The sequence below is a fragment of the Cornus florida genome, unplaced genomic scaffold (assembly GCF_030987335.1).
Source record: "Cornus florida cultivar Cherokee Brave unplaced genomic scaffold, ASM3098733v1 CherokeeBrave_3.0.0_Hap2_Chr02, whole genome shotgun sequence".
Taxonomy (NCBI): Eukaryota; Viridiplantae; Streptophyta; class Magnoliopsida; order Cornales; family Cornaceae; genus Cornus; species Cornus florida.
The window spans coordinates 27376556-27393011 of NW_026775572.1; the positions used below are offsets into that span (position 1 = coordinate 27376556).

Genomic DNA, 16456 nt, shown 5'->3' on the forward strand with positions numbered 1-16456 from the left:
GCATTTCACTGAAAATTCAAAAAACATCTAGTGTTCTCAATCTGATTTCGTTAATTAATCCAATGAAGTTATTTTGAAATTGATTAATATTATAAATATATATATATATATATATATATATATATATATATATATATATTTAAATCAATCCAATGAAATTATACATTGAACGTAGAGACCACTGAAAAAAAAAAACCCTTAAACGGGCAACTAAAGTCCTATCCAATGCATTGGAGGGCAGGTAATAGCCCCTTTGTATTACTCAAAACACGTGCATCAATATCACAAGACACCTTCACAAAAACTGCATACTGAAACTTGCCAAACATTTCATACATCCGTTTCTTATCTACCATGCATGGCCAAAATTCAAATTACAGGAAACCCGGTCTGACCCAATAATTACAACTGATACAATTACAATTGAACAATGTTAATCTCATCATATGAGAATTACATTATAACGCGTGGTGACCATTTGAAGTAGCTTCAAAACAACGAATTGCCAATTATACCTGCACAGGAAGCCCAAAGACAACATTACATACATCATCATCAAAATGATTAAAGCGAAACTATAAAGAACAATCGGGCAACAATATACGAGTTCATTTGGAAAAAAACATAGAACTCAAGATCACAGAAAATCTCATATCACCTATATAGAGTATATCCAAAGTCAGCAGCACTAGCTCATCAAAGAAACGTCCAATAAGCTCTTATATTAGTACACTGTACAAATCATCTTTTTTTTTTTTTTTTCCTAGTTGGGAAACTCACACACACAGCCTACACTGCACAAATCATCTTCATATAACTATGTAAAGTTCCATGCCTTCTATAATTACTTTGTCCATCCTGAATTGGTCCGAGGTTACCTTGTCTTATCATATAAGAATGTGAATATATCAATGCCTTCTTAAATACTTCGACCCTCATGAATTAGTTCCGAGCTTACCTTGTCCTCGGTTTCATAAGAGAATGACATTGTGCTCTTTAGTGGACTTAGCATTTCTGTTCCTTTTAAGACTTGTGAAGATTGTTCCTGTCCAAAATCAATAAAAATACAGGCATATTAATTAAGTAATGTTGTAATGTGCACAACAACTTGATTAGGAAGCCTTAATTATACTATAACCTAGTTCCCTATTAAAGCTAGCTTAGGTTTATCCGATCCAATTAAATCTGCTAACAAGTCCTTAAAACTATACTTTGGTTGATTGGTCTTTTCTTTCCTACATCAACCCACATCGTCATCTAGAACCACATAGCTCCTCACTCAAATTTTTGTTTTTTTTTTGAGAAGTAAATAAGCACATAGCTCCTCACTCAAGGTCAATAAATCAACCAAAAGACACTCTCATGTATTAACCGTTGGTAATATCTCAAAGCTTAAACATGTACACTTGTACCAAGTTGAAGTGTCATCCGAATCATACTTTCATCCATACAGAAAATAGCTCTTGTTGGGCATCCCTTGATCAGCAATTGAAATGGTCACCCTCTCCTACTAATACGAACAGTTAGTTTCAATAGATATAATCTTTAAAGTTCCACATCTAAGAGCAGTGGCAAAAAGCTTGGAGTGGATACTAGAAACAGCTTAACATTCATAAATTCAAAGTTTTGGAGCCCCACAACACATTTAATTAATGTAAATTTGAATTCAGAAAAAAGTAGCCAATAACTTATTACAAAACAGCATGACAAGTTCAATCTCAGTGATATGTTTGTTTTTTCATTTTCTTAAGCTAATTAGAAATTTTTTTTATACCAAAAACAGAAAAAAATTGCAAATCTATCAAACAAAAACATGCCCTAGTTCAAAACCCATAAATAGATGCCAAAGTTCAAAACCCATCGCCTAAAGTGACAGGGAGAATATGAGAGAGAGAGAGAGAGAGAGGACAAGAGGAAAGCACGATTAGGGGTGAGACAAAAAATAATGGAGCAGAACAATATCTAAAATTTACAATAACCCTCAAATCAAGTCTGATTAATTCTCTCACATAAAAGGGTGTTATAGACAACAAACCAAAAAGCGACTTTACCCAGTTCTGATCCCGCCACAGCAGGGTCCTGAAGAGGAAGGACTCGAGACAGACCTAACTTTTGATATTTAACAAAGTGGATGCTCTAAGACTTGAAATTGGGCCAGTGGCACTGATGTTCAAGCATTCTATAGCTGAACTAGGCAACGGCCTCATCCACCGTTCTAGGCACAACCTAGAAATCAGATCATAGACAACCAAATAAGGGAAACAAACTAAAACATGAAACTTAAGGGAAAAATACCAAATAAATTCAAAACCCTAAAAATAATTATATGAAAAAAGCCTTGCCGATTTGTCTATGCATGAAGTAGACAACAATGCCAAGAGTACCATTGTGGCAAAGCAGTGATTAGGCTATCAAGGACATTTATAATCTGATCTCTAGGTTGCGCAACCTAGAATGGTGGATGAGTAGGCACTAGTGCTGATGATCGATGAAGCAGTTCCACTTATGGACACACCAGATGGGAAATAAGGTGACAAATCCTCCACATTGAAAGTAGACTAATCCCCATATCTAATAGTATGTAAATTAATTATGCATTGCCTACTAGCTTACAAAGATATGATAAGGTTCAATGGCTAGGGCATGCAGTTTTTTGAAAGAGATTTTAGAATAACACTCTGACAGTACACATACCAGAACAAAATCTCCTTCATTGAACTCTTGATCCCTACAATACTTAATAAATAAAAAACTCTTGATCCCTAAGTTTATGATTTTCAAAATAAAGATGAGGGAATAATAAGGTCAACAGGCTGATGAAGGGAAAATCTAATTACTATATGCAAACTCCGATGTTACTTTCCATGATTGATTTCAATTATTGATTAAGGTTCTTCCCCAAATTTCTTCTTCTTCCCTCTATTCTCCATCTCTCTCTTTCATTATAAATCACTACCATTTTGGCCAAAAAACATGTGTATTACAATTCTCTATTAAGAAAATCTGGGATAGTGGTTCCAGAGAAAGAATTCCCCACGGCACATATTAGTATTAAAGCACCATAAAAAAACACTGTCCCAACTAAGAATTTTACTTTTTCAATATGAGAGGCCAAAAGTGAATGGAACAGTGGGACAAGCATAAATGCAATCAACCTTATAACTATCATAATAGTGAAAACACAAACTTTTCGTATGTTATGCCAAAAAACACTTCACCGGTTATACATTCAAGTTTGTATCAAGAGAATGGGTCTACATCCTGCCAAAGTAATAAGAAAACTTCATCGAAAACTTCAGCATCTCACTTGAAATAGCATTTGAATGAATAGTAAACCAAGATCAAGTTCACTTAACCCTTCATACTTCATCCTTCTAACCTATCAAGCCACTTCGTGAGGCAAGATCTTCTTTCACGGTTTAGTACACAAAAGCACTTGTACCTCAAATTTTTCAAAGCCTTTTCCTTGAGTTCTCAAAATCTGAAAATAGAAATTGTTCTAAGAGAAGATTATTCTGTTAAAGTGGACCTTTTTTAACTCCATTTTCATAGAACAGTTTTTAAATATTAGTTAATCAAACAAATTTTTAAACAGAACTCAAATTTGGGATAAATGCAAAAGAATATCTGAGTTTCTCGTTTTGTCACCTAAATATCCCCTTGTGAAATCAGGGTTTTCATCAAACTCAATGTTCTTCCTGTGTTTAGACTTCCCCTCACCAATTTAGTTTCATCAATACTATGTTATCAGCATGCAACAATCACCACAGTTCAAACTTCATAAAGGATGCTACATCACCTGTGCTTCTAGTTCTTCTTCTTCGACCATCAAGCTATCTTCTTTAAAGCTGTTTCTTCATTGTTTTGGTGAAAGTAAATAAACTACAACACCTAATTTAGGTATGATATGGTAGCCTAAATTTTGTCTACCTTCTCCAAGAAGGCGTGATCTGATGGAAACAATTTCTAAATTTATCTGTTTGTATAGAAGTAACTACAAGCAGGAGTGAGGTTTCTATTGTTTTATAGGAGCAGCTTCATTTTTTAATACTGTGCCATTAGAACTTAATAAATACTTGAACAGTGTCCTTAGATGTTTTGGCTAAGAATTCTGTATTTAGGTTATTCTTTTTTCAGTTGAAGACAACCTTTTGTTACACAGCCCCTTGTAATATTGACATGAGCACCTTCTTTGCATGATTTTCTACCTGTTCTACTAAACTTCAAATATTCCTTAATTTAAGTGCTCATTTGAGCAATTTTTTATAAACTAACATCACAATGAAAAATCAAATTAAGCTGATATTTAAATGCTGGTCCCGACTCTAAATTCCAACCCTGGAATCCAGCAAGAGAATAAGAACATTGTCCAGACATTGTATTCAAATCATATTCCTGATTTGAAAAGCACACGCACACAAACTTGTCCCCAGGGAATACTAGTAAAATCATCATGACTGATATTTCAATTTATCTATTACATTTCAACTTCTCCATTATGCATAGTATTTCATGTGAAATAACTAAAAAAGAGGTGGGTGTTTTAATATGAGATGCAAAAAACAACGAAACTGAATGGACTATGGAGAACAAATATCTACAGTGACAGTCATTTTGAGGGATTCTTGAAGTGAACCTTAGTTAGAAACTTGGAAATGGTGGCGTTCTCTAAATTCAAGAATCTACATGCACCTTCTATTGATAAAAGCCAAAACAATGGACATGAGTCCTCAGTATGTAAAAAGAACACAGCCAAAACTGAAAGAAACAAGCCAACATATCCCCAAGAAATGATGAGAAATTAAGACCATTTTTAAATTAGATCAATATGAGATTGGCAATCCAGTATAAAAGATCAAATTTATTTAAAAATTCGTGGACTCAAGAAGAAAAAAAAAATTGCAGTCAAGGAACTTGAGACTTAAATTATTGCAATTGTGTGTTGTCATTGTCATAGCACTTTCAATTGATCAAAAATATAAAGCTCTAAAGAAACAAAAGGGTTCGTGCAAACAACAGTTCACACTTTACAGAGCTGAATAAGGTTAGCACCACTGAAAAATACATATCCAATAAAGTCGCTACCAAATCTGAAATGACCTATCATTCATTTTTTTTTTTAATAAGTGAAATGACCTATCATTCATGCTTTTAACTATTGTAAACAGAAAAACGTAAATAGTCAGTAGTCGCACCTCAACTACATCAAACTGATTTACATCTGGTAGACAGGCTCAATCCCGAAGGCCAAGTTCAAGCTCGAGCTCATCATCCTCTTCAAACAACTTTAAAAGACGGGCATACTGTTCCTCACGCTTTTTCTTTTGATATAATTTGAAAAGAAAAAATGATAAAAGCACAACTGCCACCAGCAGAAGACATATGATGATTATCTTGGATGCAGTGCCACTACTAGAAGTAGATGGAGCATCAACCTTTTTCTCATTTTTGGAACTTGATGAATCATTTGAGAAGCCTGAAAAGACAAAATGTCAGAGAAACCAACTAGATTACAAAAGGAGAGAAATTTAAAAAACTTTTTGGACATAAGTCTGCCATTTTTTAGCATGTCAAGCACTGTTTTCAAAGAAAAACCAAAACCAAGTACAACTAAGACCAATAGCAGTTCATTATTTTTTAACTATAACGAAGCAGAACTGCCCAGTTAAATTTTTAGTGTTGTTCAATGTCATTGCATAAAGTCAATATAGCCAGACATTATCCACCTATTTGATGTTGAAAAAATAAACACTTGCAACCAGATAATATTGCACAAAATAGATATGTCAATGCTTTTGACACATACTTGAACTTTTTACAACTTAAAGACTCAAAATGATAGTCAAATTTGTAATATTTGCATGAGTCCTGCAATATACAATTCAATTATGTTATTGCTGATCACTCATGAATCGTCTCATATCATTCCCAAGTTCAAAATAATTACCAATGCTAAATGCTTTTTAATATTGAAATTCTGATAATGAGATTATGCGAATTATAATTGATATTAATGGATGCCTGTCAAAGCAATGATATATGAGATTATCATAAGAAAATATTATAAACAAACAAAAAGAGAAAAGAGAGAGAATGACGATATTATGTGAATTTCTCCCAAACAGTTGCTTTACCAAGAGCAATACCATGAAGTATAGATGGGAAACTCATAAGTCCATATTAGAATTTAAACCAACTCACCACAACAAAGCCTTTTGTCAACTGTTTGTGGTCAGCTACACAAATTTTGTTTCGTCATTGTCTCACGCTTAAGGCCATTACCTCAGTTAAACCACATGATATCATTTATTGCCTAACCATCTCAAGCCATGTTAGTTTTGGTCTTCCCTTTCACCTAGCATTGCCCAGAAAAGGACCATCTCATTCAACTAGTGCAATTATTGGTTATCGTTGCATATTGATAAACCATCTCCCGATTAAAAATTAAAATACAAAAAATTAATACATTGATGTCTAAATAGAATAGTGTTAGCTTACACCTCATATACTCATTTCAATATACACATGAACATAAATGATGCAAGTACATAAAACCACATTTAAATATACACATGCATGACGTGCTTGACTGTGTGTGCGTGTTTTTGTGTGTGCATTCACAAAAAATTTTATTTGTTTACTTTTTTTATAAAGATAAGTAGCACGTCAACGTGACATACTATGAAAAACTTATAGACATCTTTTTCCCTCTCTCTATGGTTATATATGCCATTCTATTTGTTGCCACATCCATAGCATAATTTGTGCCCATTAGTTCTTGCAAAAACTAACATAATTAATGCATCGTCTATTGAAAATTTGAAACACTAGAAAGCTATTAGTGATTACACTAAGTTGCAATCAGTTAATTTTAGTTATTTTCAAATTGCTATGTATAGATGACATATGACTTGGTGTTAGAGGGTTCTTTTCTCGCATCATGGGGACGGTCTTGGCCTTATAAGGGCCTGTATGCAGCACTACCAAAAAAACTAAAACTTTTGGGTCATATGGCAACCGCCTGGCCCGTCACAAGTGGTATTAGAATAGGCTCAATCCTTGATCAGGTTTCATGTCAAGCACTACCACCCAGGTCCTCCTACCGTTAGAGGAAACCAGCAAGTAGGGTGGTTCGTCGAGTTCAGATGCGAGAGAATGATAGAGGGTTCTTGTCCCACATAGGATCCGGATGGGGAAGGTCTTAGGCTTACCAGAGCGGGTAGCAGCTTAAGCTTTTGGGTCAAATGGCAAGCACCCTACACTTGTAGATGTGAATCAAGATTCCTCCTAGTTTCTGCTTTTTTTCATTATTTTCGTGACTAATTAAATATCAGATTGAAAAATGTAAAATACTAAGATCAATCTAAAACCTAAACAATAACGCGCCCAATAATATTTGACAAAAGAAATCAAATTTTATTAAATGAAAAGAACAAATAAAACAAATTCACATGCTATTTAAAGACAAATAGGAACAAAAACTAATTCAATATGAACACACAAACAATCCAAACAGATCCATCAAGGAAATTAAAGTCCTCAAATTAAAGTCGCAAGATCAATGTCAATTTGATTGCAATGCATGTATACAACGGTGGAAAAGATTGGTAGAGATCTGAGAAACGAACCTGTAAGGAATTGTAGAGAAATTGAGGAGAATAGTAGTAGGAAGCGCAGCGATACCAGACCTGAGATCTCAGTCATCTCTCTCTAAACTCCCTCTCTCTAAAACTCCCTCCCCGAAAATACCGCTCTTTGGTTTTTTTTTTTTTGTCAACAAAACTACGCTACCGAGTCGATAACAAGAAAGAAGCCACGGGTTTCAAGTTTCAACTATTTGTGTAGGTTTGCCTTATATTTTTCTCTCTCACCTTCGTTCAAGTCTTTGAACGACAACGAGTCTAGTGACTATTGTGTGGGTGGGAAAGCCCAATGGCACGTTTGGTCGCGGTAGGTTAATAGGTTGGATTTGAGATTGAGTAGTGAAAAAAAAAAAATATATATATATATATATATAAGAGACTTGTCAAACAACTTCTACCTAATTTGGGTTTAATTCGGCTCGCATCATCTGCATAATTTTGATTATAAAAAATATAGAATATCCTCATAATTAATAATCCAAAACATTATAAAAATGAGTGAAAATAAAAATTAATTAGTCATATATTTTTCTTATAACTAATTGAAAATTATATTTTATAAGTAATCATACATATTTTAAACACTTCTAATCCAACTCTACATTTATTACATTTTAATCCAACTCTACATTTATTACACGTCGGGGTGCACGAGCTTGTGGGCGAGGAGTCATAATGGGCAAAATTAACTCGGGGAACCTCCAAATCGAAATCCGTCTCGAGCAAAACACTTCTTAGGCTTCTAAGAAGCTCGCATAAAATTTCCGAACCCAAACTCCAAACTTCATTTTTTAGCATACGATGCCCACGTGCACGCGGGGGTGCTTGAGCGTACGGGCGAGGAGTCATAATGGGCCAAAACTAACTCGTGGGACCTCCAAATCGAAGAAGTCGGGGTTTGTTGCACGTATTAGCTCTAGAATTACTACGGTTATCCGAGTAGCAGGTAACATGAAACAAACTATAACTGATTTAATGAGCCATTCGCAGTCACCTGTGATCCATGTGACGTGGTTGTCGCGGAGCATGGCTCATGGGCGTGCACTTGTTCTCTCGGGTGCGGAACACATTGCGGGCATGGGGGCTCGTCCCTCTATCTGCCCACGTAGAAGCGTTTTGTACGACAGTCATGCCCGCCTTGACCTTACGGCTCATGCGGTGCTGGCGTCGCGCGAGTCATCAGCTCACGTTGACTACGTCCCTGCCCTTTGTACACACCGCCCATCGCTCCTACCGATTGAATGGTCCGGTGAAGTGTTCGGATCGCGGTGTCGTGGGCGGTTCGCTACCGGTGACGTCGCGAGAAGTCCACTGAACCTTATCATTTAGAGGAAGGAGAAGTCGTAACAAGGATCGTTCGTCTGACTTGGGTATAGGGGCGAAAGACTAATCGAACCGTCTAGTAGCTGGTTCCCTCCGAAGTTTCCCTCAGGATAGCTAGAGCCCGGACGAGTTCTATCGGGTAAAGCCAATGATTAGAGAAATTATTACATGATTCTAAGCTAATTATTAATTAACACGTAAATAAATATAGTGATCGGCCGAGATGATCATTTGATCATATAATAATTTTTCATATTAAAATACACTCAAAGCCGTCCTAACAGAGTATCATAGACAAAATTGCCAGCTCGTGATTGGTTTTGCGGAATGTTCCTCCCTTTCTCACAATGCCAAAGACACTCAACCAAACAACCATCTAGTTTTTCAACCTCCTTTTGAGAATGTTCGTCGTTTTCTTTTGTTAATTACATCCTTACCCCTCCAGCACTAGGGTCGTGATAATGTCCCAGAGCTCTAGTTGTCTCTTACACCCATTGTGACTTGTGCAACTAAATTTGCTATAGCGGATGGCACTGCTGTCAACGACTGTGCCACAATAATTGGGCGGGCAACAGGGTTATTACAGATCCCATGTTTACTCTTCGACCAATATGTAGAAATCTAGACCAAAAACCGACACTACCAAGGGCACTTGTGGCAACGATCACCCACTCATGTATGAATGCAATATACCGCTATATAACCATTAACGACCATACCAAACCAAACAGTCAAACACTTCTGGAAGTGTTCGAACTTCACTTCTAGAAGGGTTCGGAAACAAAATGTCTTTTCTTACCGGTTTAGGAACTTAAGAGACAGACACATGCATATAGAAATATACACTAGTACCAAAAAAATTCATTCAACGGATTCAGCAGATTAATTATCACTCATTTTCTTTTCAGACCTTATCAAAAACCTTGGTTCTGAGGTGAGGAATCATAATATGCCATACCAATCAAAACAATGAGATTACCAAAAATTTCTCATACCAAATCAGGTGACTGAAGAACATAATACACAATGAGATGACAGAAAAGATGATATAATGACACTTAACAATAAGACTTATGCTATGTCTATAATATAATAAATAAGATGGCCAAAAAAAGGATTGTGATGTGCATCTGAAACACAAAAGCTATGTTTCATCTGTTTGAAACAGGAACAAACTCTGCTACTAAAAACACAAGAATATATGATAAAGAGCACAACCATTTGTTGTGATGAGATTATCATCACTTGAAGCACTTAGCGTCCAAAAGTGCCTCCCCTTCAAAAGGCTCCTGATCTTCAATCATTTGGCTGACACGTTCTTTCTGGGCTTCATCTGAGATGTCAACTTTCTTCCAATCGTAGAGCTCCATGTCGTAGCACTCATCAAGTACAAACTGAGGAATTTCTGGGCCACGAAACAGCCACAACCCCTTCACCTTGTATGGGGGTTCTGAGCCGATCACCAGCATCTTCCCAAAGGCATACTTGCGGGCCAGATCCATACGTTGAAGAAATCCACCTACCTTGTTCAGAGTTACGAAGGAGACAGTATTCTCTTCATTATACTTGTAATCACAAAACCAGAGAGAGTATCCCTCGGGGTCATACATGTCCCAGAAACCTGCAACGACCAGACGGCACAAGACAAGAATATTAAAGACTACTAATCCCATCACAATATTAGCATGTAAAGGTGAAAAACAACAGGTGACAATAATTCTCTGTATATATCAATGTGCAACAAATAGGATGCAATTTACCCAAGTATGAAATTCGCTTGACATTCGGGAAATTAGCATAAAATTTTCGCATTTTCTTTGTTTAGCTTTATCCACTAGCTGGTAAATGTTCTGATGCATTTGTTGTGTAGCTGCCTGGAATCCATTTGACTTCCTCTCTTACAGTGGCAGTGGTGACTGGTGAACCAGGCTCATCATTTTCGGTTCTTAGCAGGGCTATCATATTCCTATTTTTAGTCTTAATATCATAGAAGATGCAAATGTTGCCTGCTCCTTTTTGCCATCTATTGTTCTTTTATTGTTCTATTGGATATCCATGGCTTGTTTTTTGGGTTTTAGCTTCCGGAAATTGGTTTATGTATTTACAAGGGGATTCTCTCAGTACTAGTTTCCTTGACTTAAAATTGACCTCGTCATGTGCCAGATATGAATGTTTAGTGAATTTCATACTTGTGACAAGACTAGCATCCTATTTCATACTTGGGAAGTGAAGGTGCACTACCTAAAGAGATTACTAGAATATAATTGAAATGGATAGGAAATACCTTTTATTGCAACCTCACGGAAGTTGGTCTTTGTATTTGAGTAGAGCCTTTTCCACTCATCCAGTATCATCTTACTCGGTGGCAGCAAATCAAGGGGATTCCTAGGTTTCGGCTTTGGTGCCTCTTCTTCCTCAACAGCTTCTACTTTGGGCTTTGCTGGCTCCTTGACTTCTTTCTTTGGTTCATCCTTAGGCTTTGATTTAGCAGCTTCTTTTGGCCGAGAAGGTTTTTTTGCAGCAGGAACAGGAGGAACTGTTTCTGCCTGCTTTACCTCCCCCAATATCTTACTAAACTTTTGTTGATTGACCATGGTCCAGAAGTATCTCTCGACGTGAGGGAACTCCGAAGTGAAGCTCTTAGTCATGATCCGACTGAATCCCATTAACAAGTTACATGTCATGATAATGTCAGCCAATGTCACAGCATGCCCAACCAGGTAAGTATTGGAAGCAAGATGTGTGTTCAATGCCCCAAGAGATCTCTTAAGCGCAGAAATTGCAGCTTCCTCAGCCTTCACGCAGAAACAATGAGTACAATTTAAAATGAAAAGGAACTAGTTCAAAGCAAAACAAACAAAAGTGCATTTATGTACGAAACTTCAAACTAAGTTGAGTTGGATGATAATGTCTTGTGCAAAATAATGTCATGAACTGTCTGTATTTTTTCTTCACGCTGATTACACAGATCTCTAAGTAAAGGAGATCATCATTGTTTCCAATATAATAGGATGCATTTTGGATAACCAATTGAAATGGAGATCCTCAATATTACACCCAAAACACTGGCAGCAAAGATCCATCCCCACAACTCCATTTGCAAGAATATAATCATAACCTCTTTGTACTAAAAAGTTAGAATATCATCTCATATGATCCCAGAACTACAATGTTGTTTGATAAACAAATTTACCACTTAAAAACGAACATGTAAAGTGATTTTGCAATAAAAAAGTAAAAAAGTAACTTAACTTAAACGGAATCAACATTTTAAGTGAATATAGCATCACTTATAACTTGTCATTAAATACGCCGATTTTGAGATGCCAATGAACCGAGCTATTTGTGAACAACTCGAGCTCAGCTCATGTTTGTTTGCTTAGTAAGCGGAACAAGCTCGAGCTCGTTTATTAAATGAGACACAAGCTCAAACAATGCTAGGCTCGGCTGGTTTGTGTTCGTGAACAGAGCTCGTTTTAGAAGCCTGGTTTGCGTTAGTGAACAGATCTCAAAGTTCAAATGAGATACTCAAGGAGGGAGGGGATTCGAAAGAGATAGCCCCAGATTTTTAGGCCCATTAGGCCACATCATTAAAACACAACCGTCTACATTATATCCTCACATCCAAACAATTCATTTTATTTCCTCATAACCAAACAGTCTTTCAACGGGGTAAGTTGTCCTTCTAGATTCTACCATCAAACGTTGATCTATCTAATTCGCTTTTGCTCTCCCTCGTCCATTCCCAAACCCTAGCTCTCTCACTGATCTCTCCTATCATTTCTTATTCTCTCTCCTGATCTGAACAACATTTTTATATCTCTGATCGTTCATTGTTGCAGACTACACTCTCACTCTCTCTCTCTTACTGTTCAAATCAAAGATCAGTCGTTTTTTTGAACTATCTCTGTGTAGACCGTTCTCTTGTACAAAATTGTAACAGAAAGATCGTAGATCAAAGGCAGCGGTGGCGATTTCCAATGGCTATGTTAAAATATATCTCTATATATTTATATTTATATTCAAAATATCTCTAAATGCATCATCTTTGAGTTTATAATTTTCTTCCACATTAAACAAAAAATGTGTAAACTAATTGCGTAGATTTTTTAAAAAACCAAGCTCGAGTAGACCGTTCTCTTGTACAAAATTGTAACAGAAAGATCGTAGATCGAAGACAGCAGTGGCGATTTCCAATGGCTATGTTAAAATATATCTCTATATATTTATATTTATATTCAAAATATGTCTAAATGCATCATCTTTGAGTTTATAATTTTCTTCCACATTAAACAAAAAATGTGTAAACTAACTGTGTAGATTTTTTTAAAAACCAAGCTCGAGCTGAGCTGAGCCGAGCCTGAGCTTTGATGAAAAATGGTAAGCCCAGCTCAAGCAAGCTTGGCTAGGCAGAACTCATCAAAACGCAAACCAAGCTCAAACACTCTACCAAACTTCGTGACCCAGCCAGAACGTCCCAAAACTCACCTCGGCCTTAATGTTTTTATTAAACCAGACAAATTATATCCTCAGTAGAAATTAAATATAATATATTCAACACTTCAAATCTTCACAAGGTCAATTTTCAGTTTTATCAAACAGCAACCATGTTTAAATGGAGTGAGTTGGAGAAAAATGGAAAGAATCAAATAAAAAATTCATCTTCTATTTGGCTTGAACAAAAATAAGTAGAAGATAAGGAGAGTTGAAAAGATAATCCTTACTGTTTTAATTTCTTTCATAAGTGTATCTAGAAGTACATGAGAAACTATAACAGTGAAGAGTTTCTTTGAAATTCCCATCCACGACATTTTGCAAAATGGAAGAGCAATACTGTCAATAACTAAGAAGAATAAAAATATCTCCATTCTTTAGTACCAGAAAACAACTTTCTTTTCATCATCTCTCTTCTCATTTTTGTCCTCCCCAAAAACTGGCTTCCCAACAGAGTGTACTATATATATAATCATATGGTAGTCATACAGGAGTAATTTAGAATGATGTGAAATGATAGATTTATTCCAATTTTGATATGTACTAAATGAAAACATTTCTAGCTACATAGAACACTTGATCATAGTGATACAGTTCAATTCCATGCCACGTTCAAACATCGATTGTATGAATCAAAAAAATAGCAAAAATGATAAAACAAGAAAAAACAGAAGAAATAACTAACCGGGGGAAGGTAAACACCAAGTCCCATTCTTGGATAAAACCACTTCAAAATATTGACATCTATCTCTAATGATGCAAAGTCAATCCACTGCTCAACATGGGCCTAAAATTACGAAAACAAACAATAGCATAAGCATAAATGATACTCAAAGGAGAAATATACATCAAGGAAGGCAGAAGTTCTTACACATTCTATTTGTGAAGAACCATTTAGGGGATTGTTAGGCTTCAAGTGAGAAACTGTAGCAACCAATACAACGTCATAAGCATCACTCTTACGGTCAAAAGAGAAAGAGAAGCCAAAATATAATCTCACCATAACGTGCTATAGCATTGCTCTCAAAAATGGGACCATCAGGAGTTTCCAATACAGGAATCTAGACATCAATAACAAAACTATTAAATAACCTAAATAAAACATAACATCTGGTAGCTCAAAATAATTTCTCTGTATGTACAAGCATACCTTCCCAATAGGATTCATCTTAAGGAACTCGGGGGTTTTATTCGTCACACCCAACTCAAAATTCGGTGCCAGCTCAACACTGACACCACTGTACTCTGCAGCAATAAGCCCCTTGAAACCATTTTTGTTTCCCTTCCCCGCATGCAAAACCTACAAAATACATAAAATACATATATTACTAAAGGAAGACCACCAAATGGTCATTCATTTGATTATAGCATGCTAGAGAGTCCACTGAACATAAAATCCTTTGCTCAAATGGAACCAAAACATAATTAACTTTCCAATAAAGACGCTTGCAAAAACTTGATAGTCATGTTTGAAAATATACTGGTTGATGAAACAAGAGGGCTTGTTAATCTCGGAGTCATATCGAAAATGTTCCTTTAATATACAGTTTACAGTTGCACTCTAGGTAGCAATAATATTGCAACCCATACTCAATATCCGTCTCAATTTCACATTCGTGACTCAAGTTTATCCTTCAAGACTTCAGTACGCTCATTAATAAAATCATATGAATTAAACAAGCCAAGCTTAAGCTTAAGCTCTAAACACTATTGCTGAAAAACCCCAGTTAGGCTCATGACAAAGTCAGGGTAATTCAAACATAGAGCTTGAAGAGGCATAAAGAAATCAAATCAAATTCTTGACAAGTTCTCCTTACTAGATCCCTCTTCATTGAGGATATTGTTGTTTTCTTGGCCTCTTCGAAGGATTTATTAAATCTATCAAATTATTTACCAAAAAAAAATAACACCAGTTAGATCGATTCATCAAAATCAAGTCAAATTTAAGTAAGAGATTTTGAGTAGAAATCGATTGCCTCGAAAGGAACCATTTAGACGAAATGTCAACAAAACATAAAAAATAATCACAGAGAAAGATGATGAAATAAACCAATTCCTTCATAAATACATTCATGGTTACGTTTTTCACACTAACAAGCTATACAAAAATTGAATGAACCACCAAACTCGAAAATCTTCCAAACAGACCTCAATTCAATCTACTAAATCAAATCATGGTAGTGTATAGACACAGTACATAAATCTAACTACAAAACGGTAATATCAATAGGCACATAATGAACAACTCACTAGAGCCATTGTTTAACGGAGAAAACGTTCGCCTTTTGATTCAGATCTGAACACAATCACAAAAACACAAATACGAACATGTTAAAACAAATCGATATAATATTGAGAATTTATGAAGAACTTAAGTTATATCGTGTGCTGATGTTCATATGTATAGATATATAGTTATATGTAGAGAAAAAAAACCTCAAGAGTACGAGCGTTCTCCGTGAAGCAGGAACGTGGCGTGGTGAGTGTTAGCTAGAGAGAGGAAGAGAAAGATGAGTGAAGCAAGGCTAGGGTTTTTGTGAGCGAGTGGCCAAAAAGGTACATGCCTTGACGAATCGGATCTGTATTTTTTTACTTTTGGGTTTAAATGACCCGAACTGATATTGGCCTCGGCCACTTGGGGTTATGGCTTTAAAAGTTTGAAATTGGGCTTGTATGGTTCGAAGCAACCTTGACCAGACTATGGACAATAGGGACATGGATGCAGAAAATGGGCTAGCTCAGAGTTAAATATAAAAATCTTGGAATTAATCTAGATATATGTACAGAATACGAATCAAAGGAAAAGAGTTAGAATTGAACTTGCCTGATTTTCAGATTGACAACTTAAACCTCCTCTTCCTTGTTTTAGCCCTTTTTTTTATCAAAACCTTCTTCAGTCTCTCTACTATTTTGTACGTTAATAGAGTTTTCTAACCTTTTACAAACTCATACACATATATATAGACATCTATATAATCCTATTCCCAATCCAACTT

The 16456-nt window shown here is 35.9% G+C and overlaps 1 protein-coding gene and 1 long non-coding RNA gene across 9 annotated transcripts; both read right to left on the reverse strand.

The window, feature by feature from the left end:
- Positions 1-252: 252 nt before the first annotated feature.
- On the reverse strand, positions 253-7916 carry LOC132294433 (uncharacterized). 8 transcript variants are annotated; one of them, XR_009478083.1, is made up of 5 exons: positions 7629-7916; positions 5196-5476; positions 1373-1507; positions 959-1045; positions 253-515 (listed from the first exon to the last, which is right to left on the reverse strand). It is a non-coding gene; the product is annotated as an uncharacterized LOC132294433 (long non-coding RNA). The 8 variants fall into 8 exon arrangements; XR_009478082.1 differs by having other exon boundaries at positions 1373-1510; XR_009478085.1 differs by having other exon boundaries at positions 1413-1507; positions 7629-7914.
- A 2102-nt stretch (positions 7917-10018) lies between these two features.
- LOC132294434 (elongation factor 1-gamma-like) lies at positions 10019-16053 on the reverse strand. The gene is made up of 8 exons (XM_059792294.1): positions 15897-16053; positions 15711-15756; positions 14611-14760; positions 14461-14521; positions 14332-14384; positions 14146-14247; positions 11251-11761; positions 10019-10587 (listed from the first exon to the last, which is right to left on the reverse strand). The coding sequence occupies exons 2-8, from the start codon at positions 15717-15719 to the stop codon at positions 10208-10210; spliced, it is 1266 nt and encodes a 421-aa protein (XP_059648277.1). The 5' UTR covers positions 15720-15756; positions 15897-16053; the 3' UTR covers positions 10019-10207.
- Between the last annotated feature and the right edge of the window lie 403 nt (positions 16054-16456).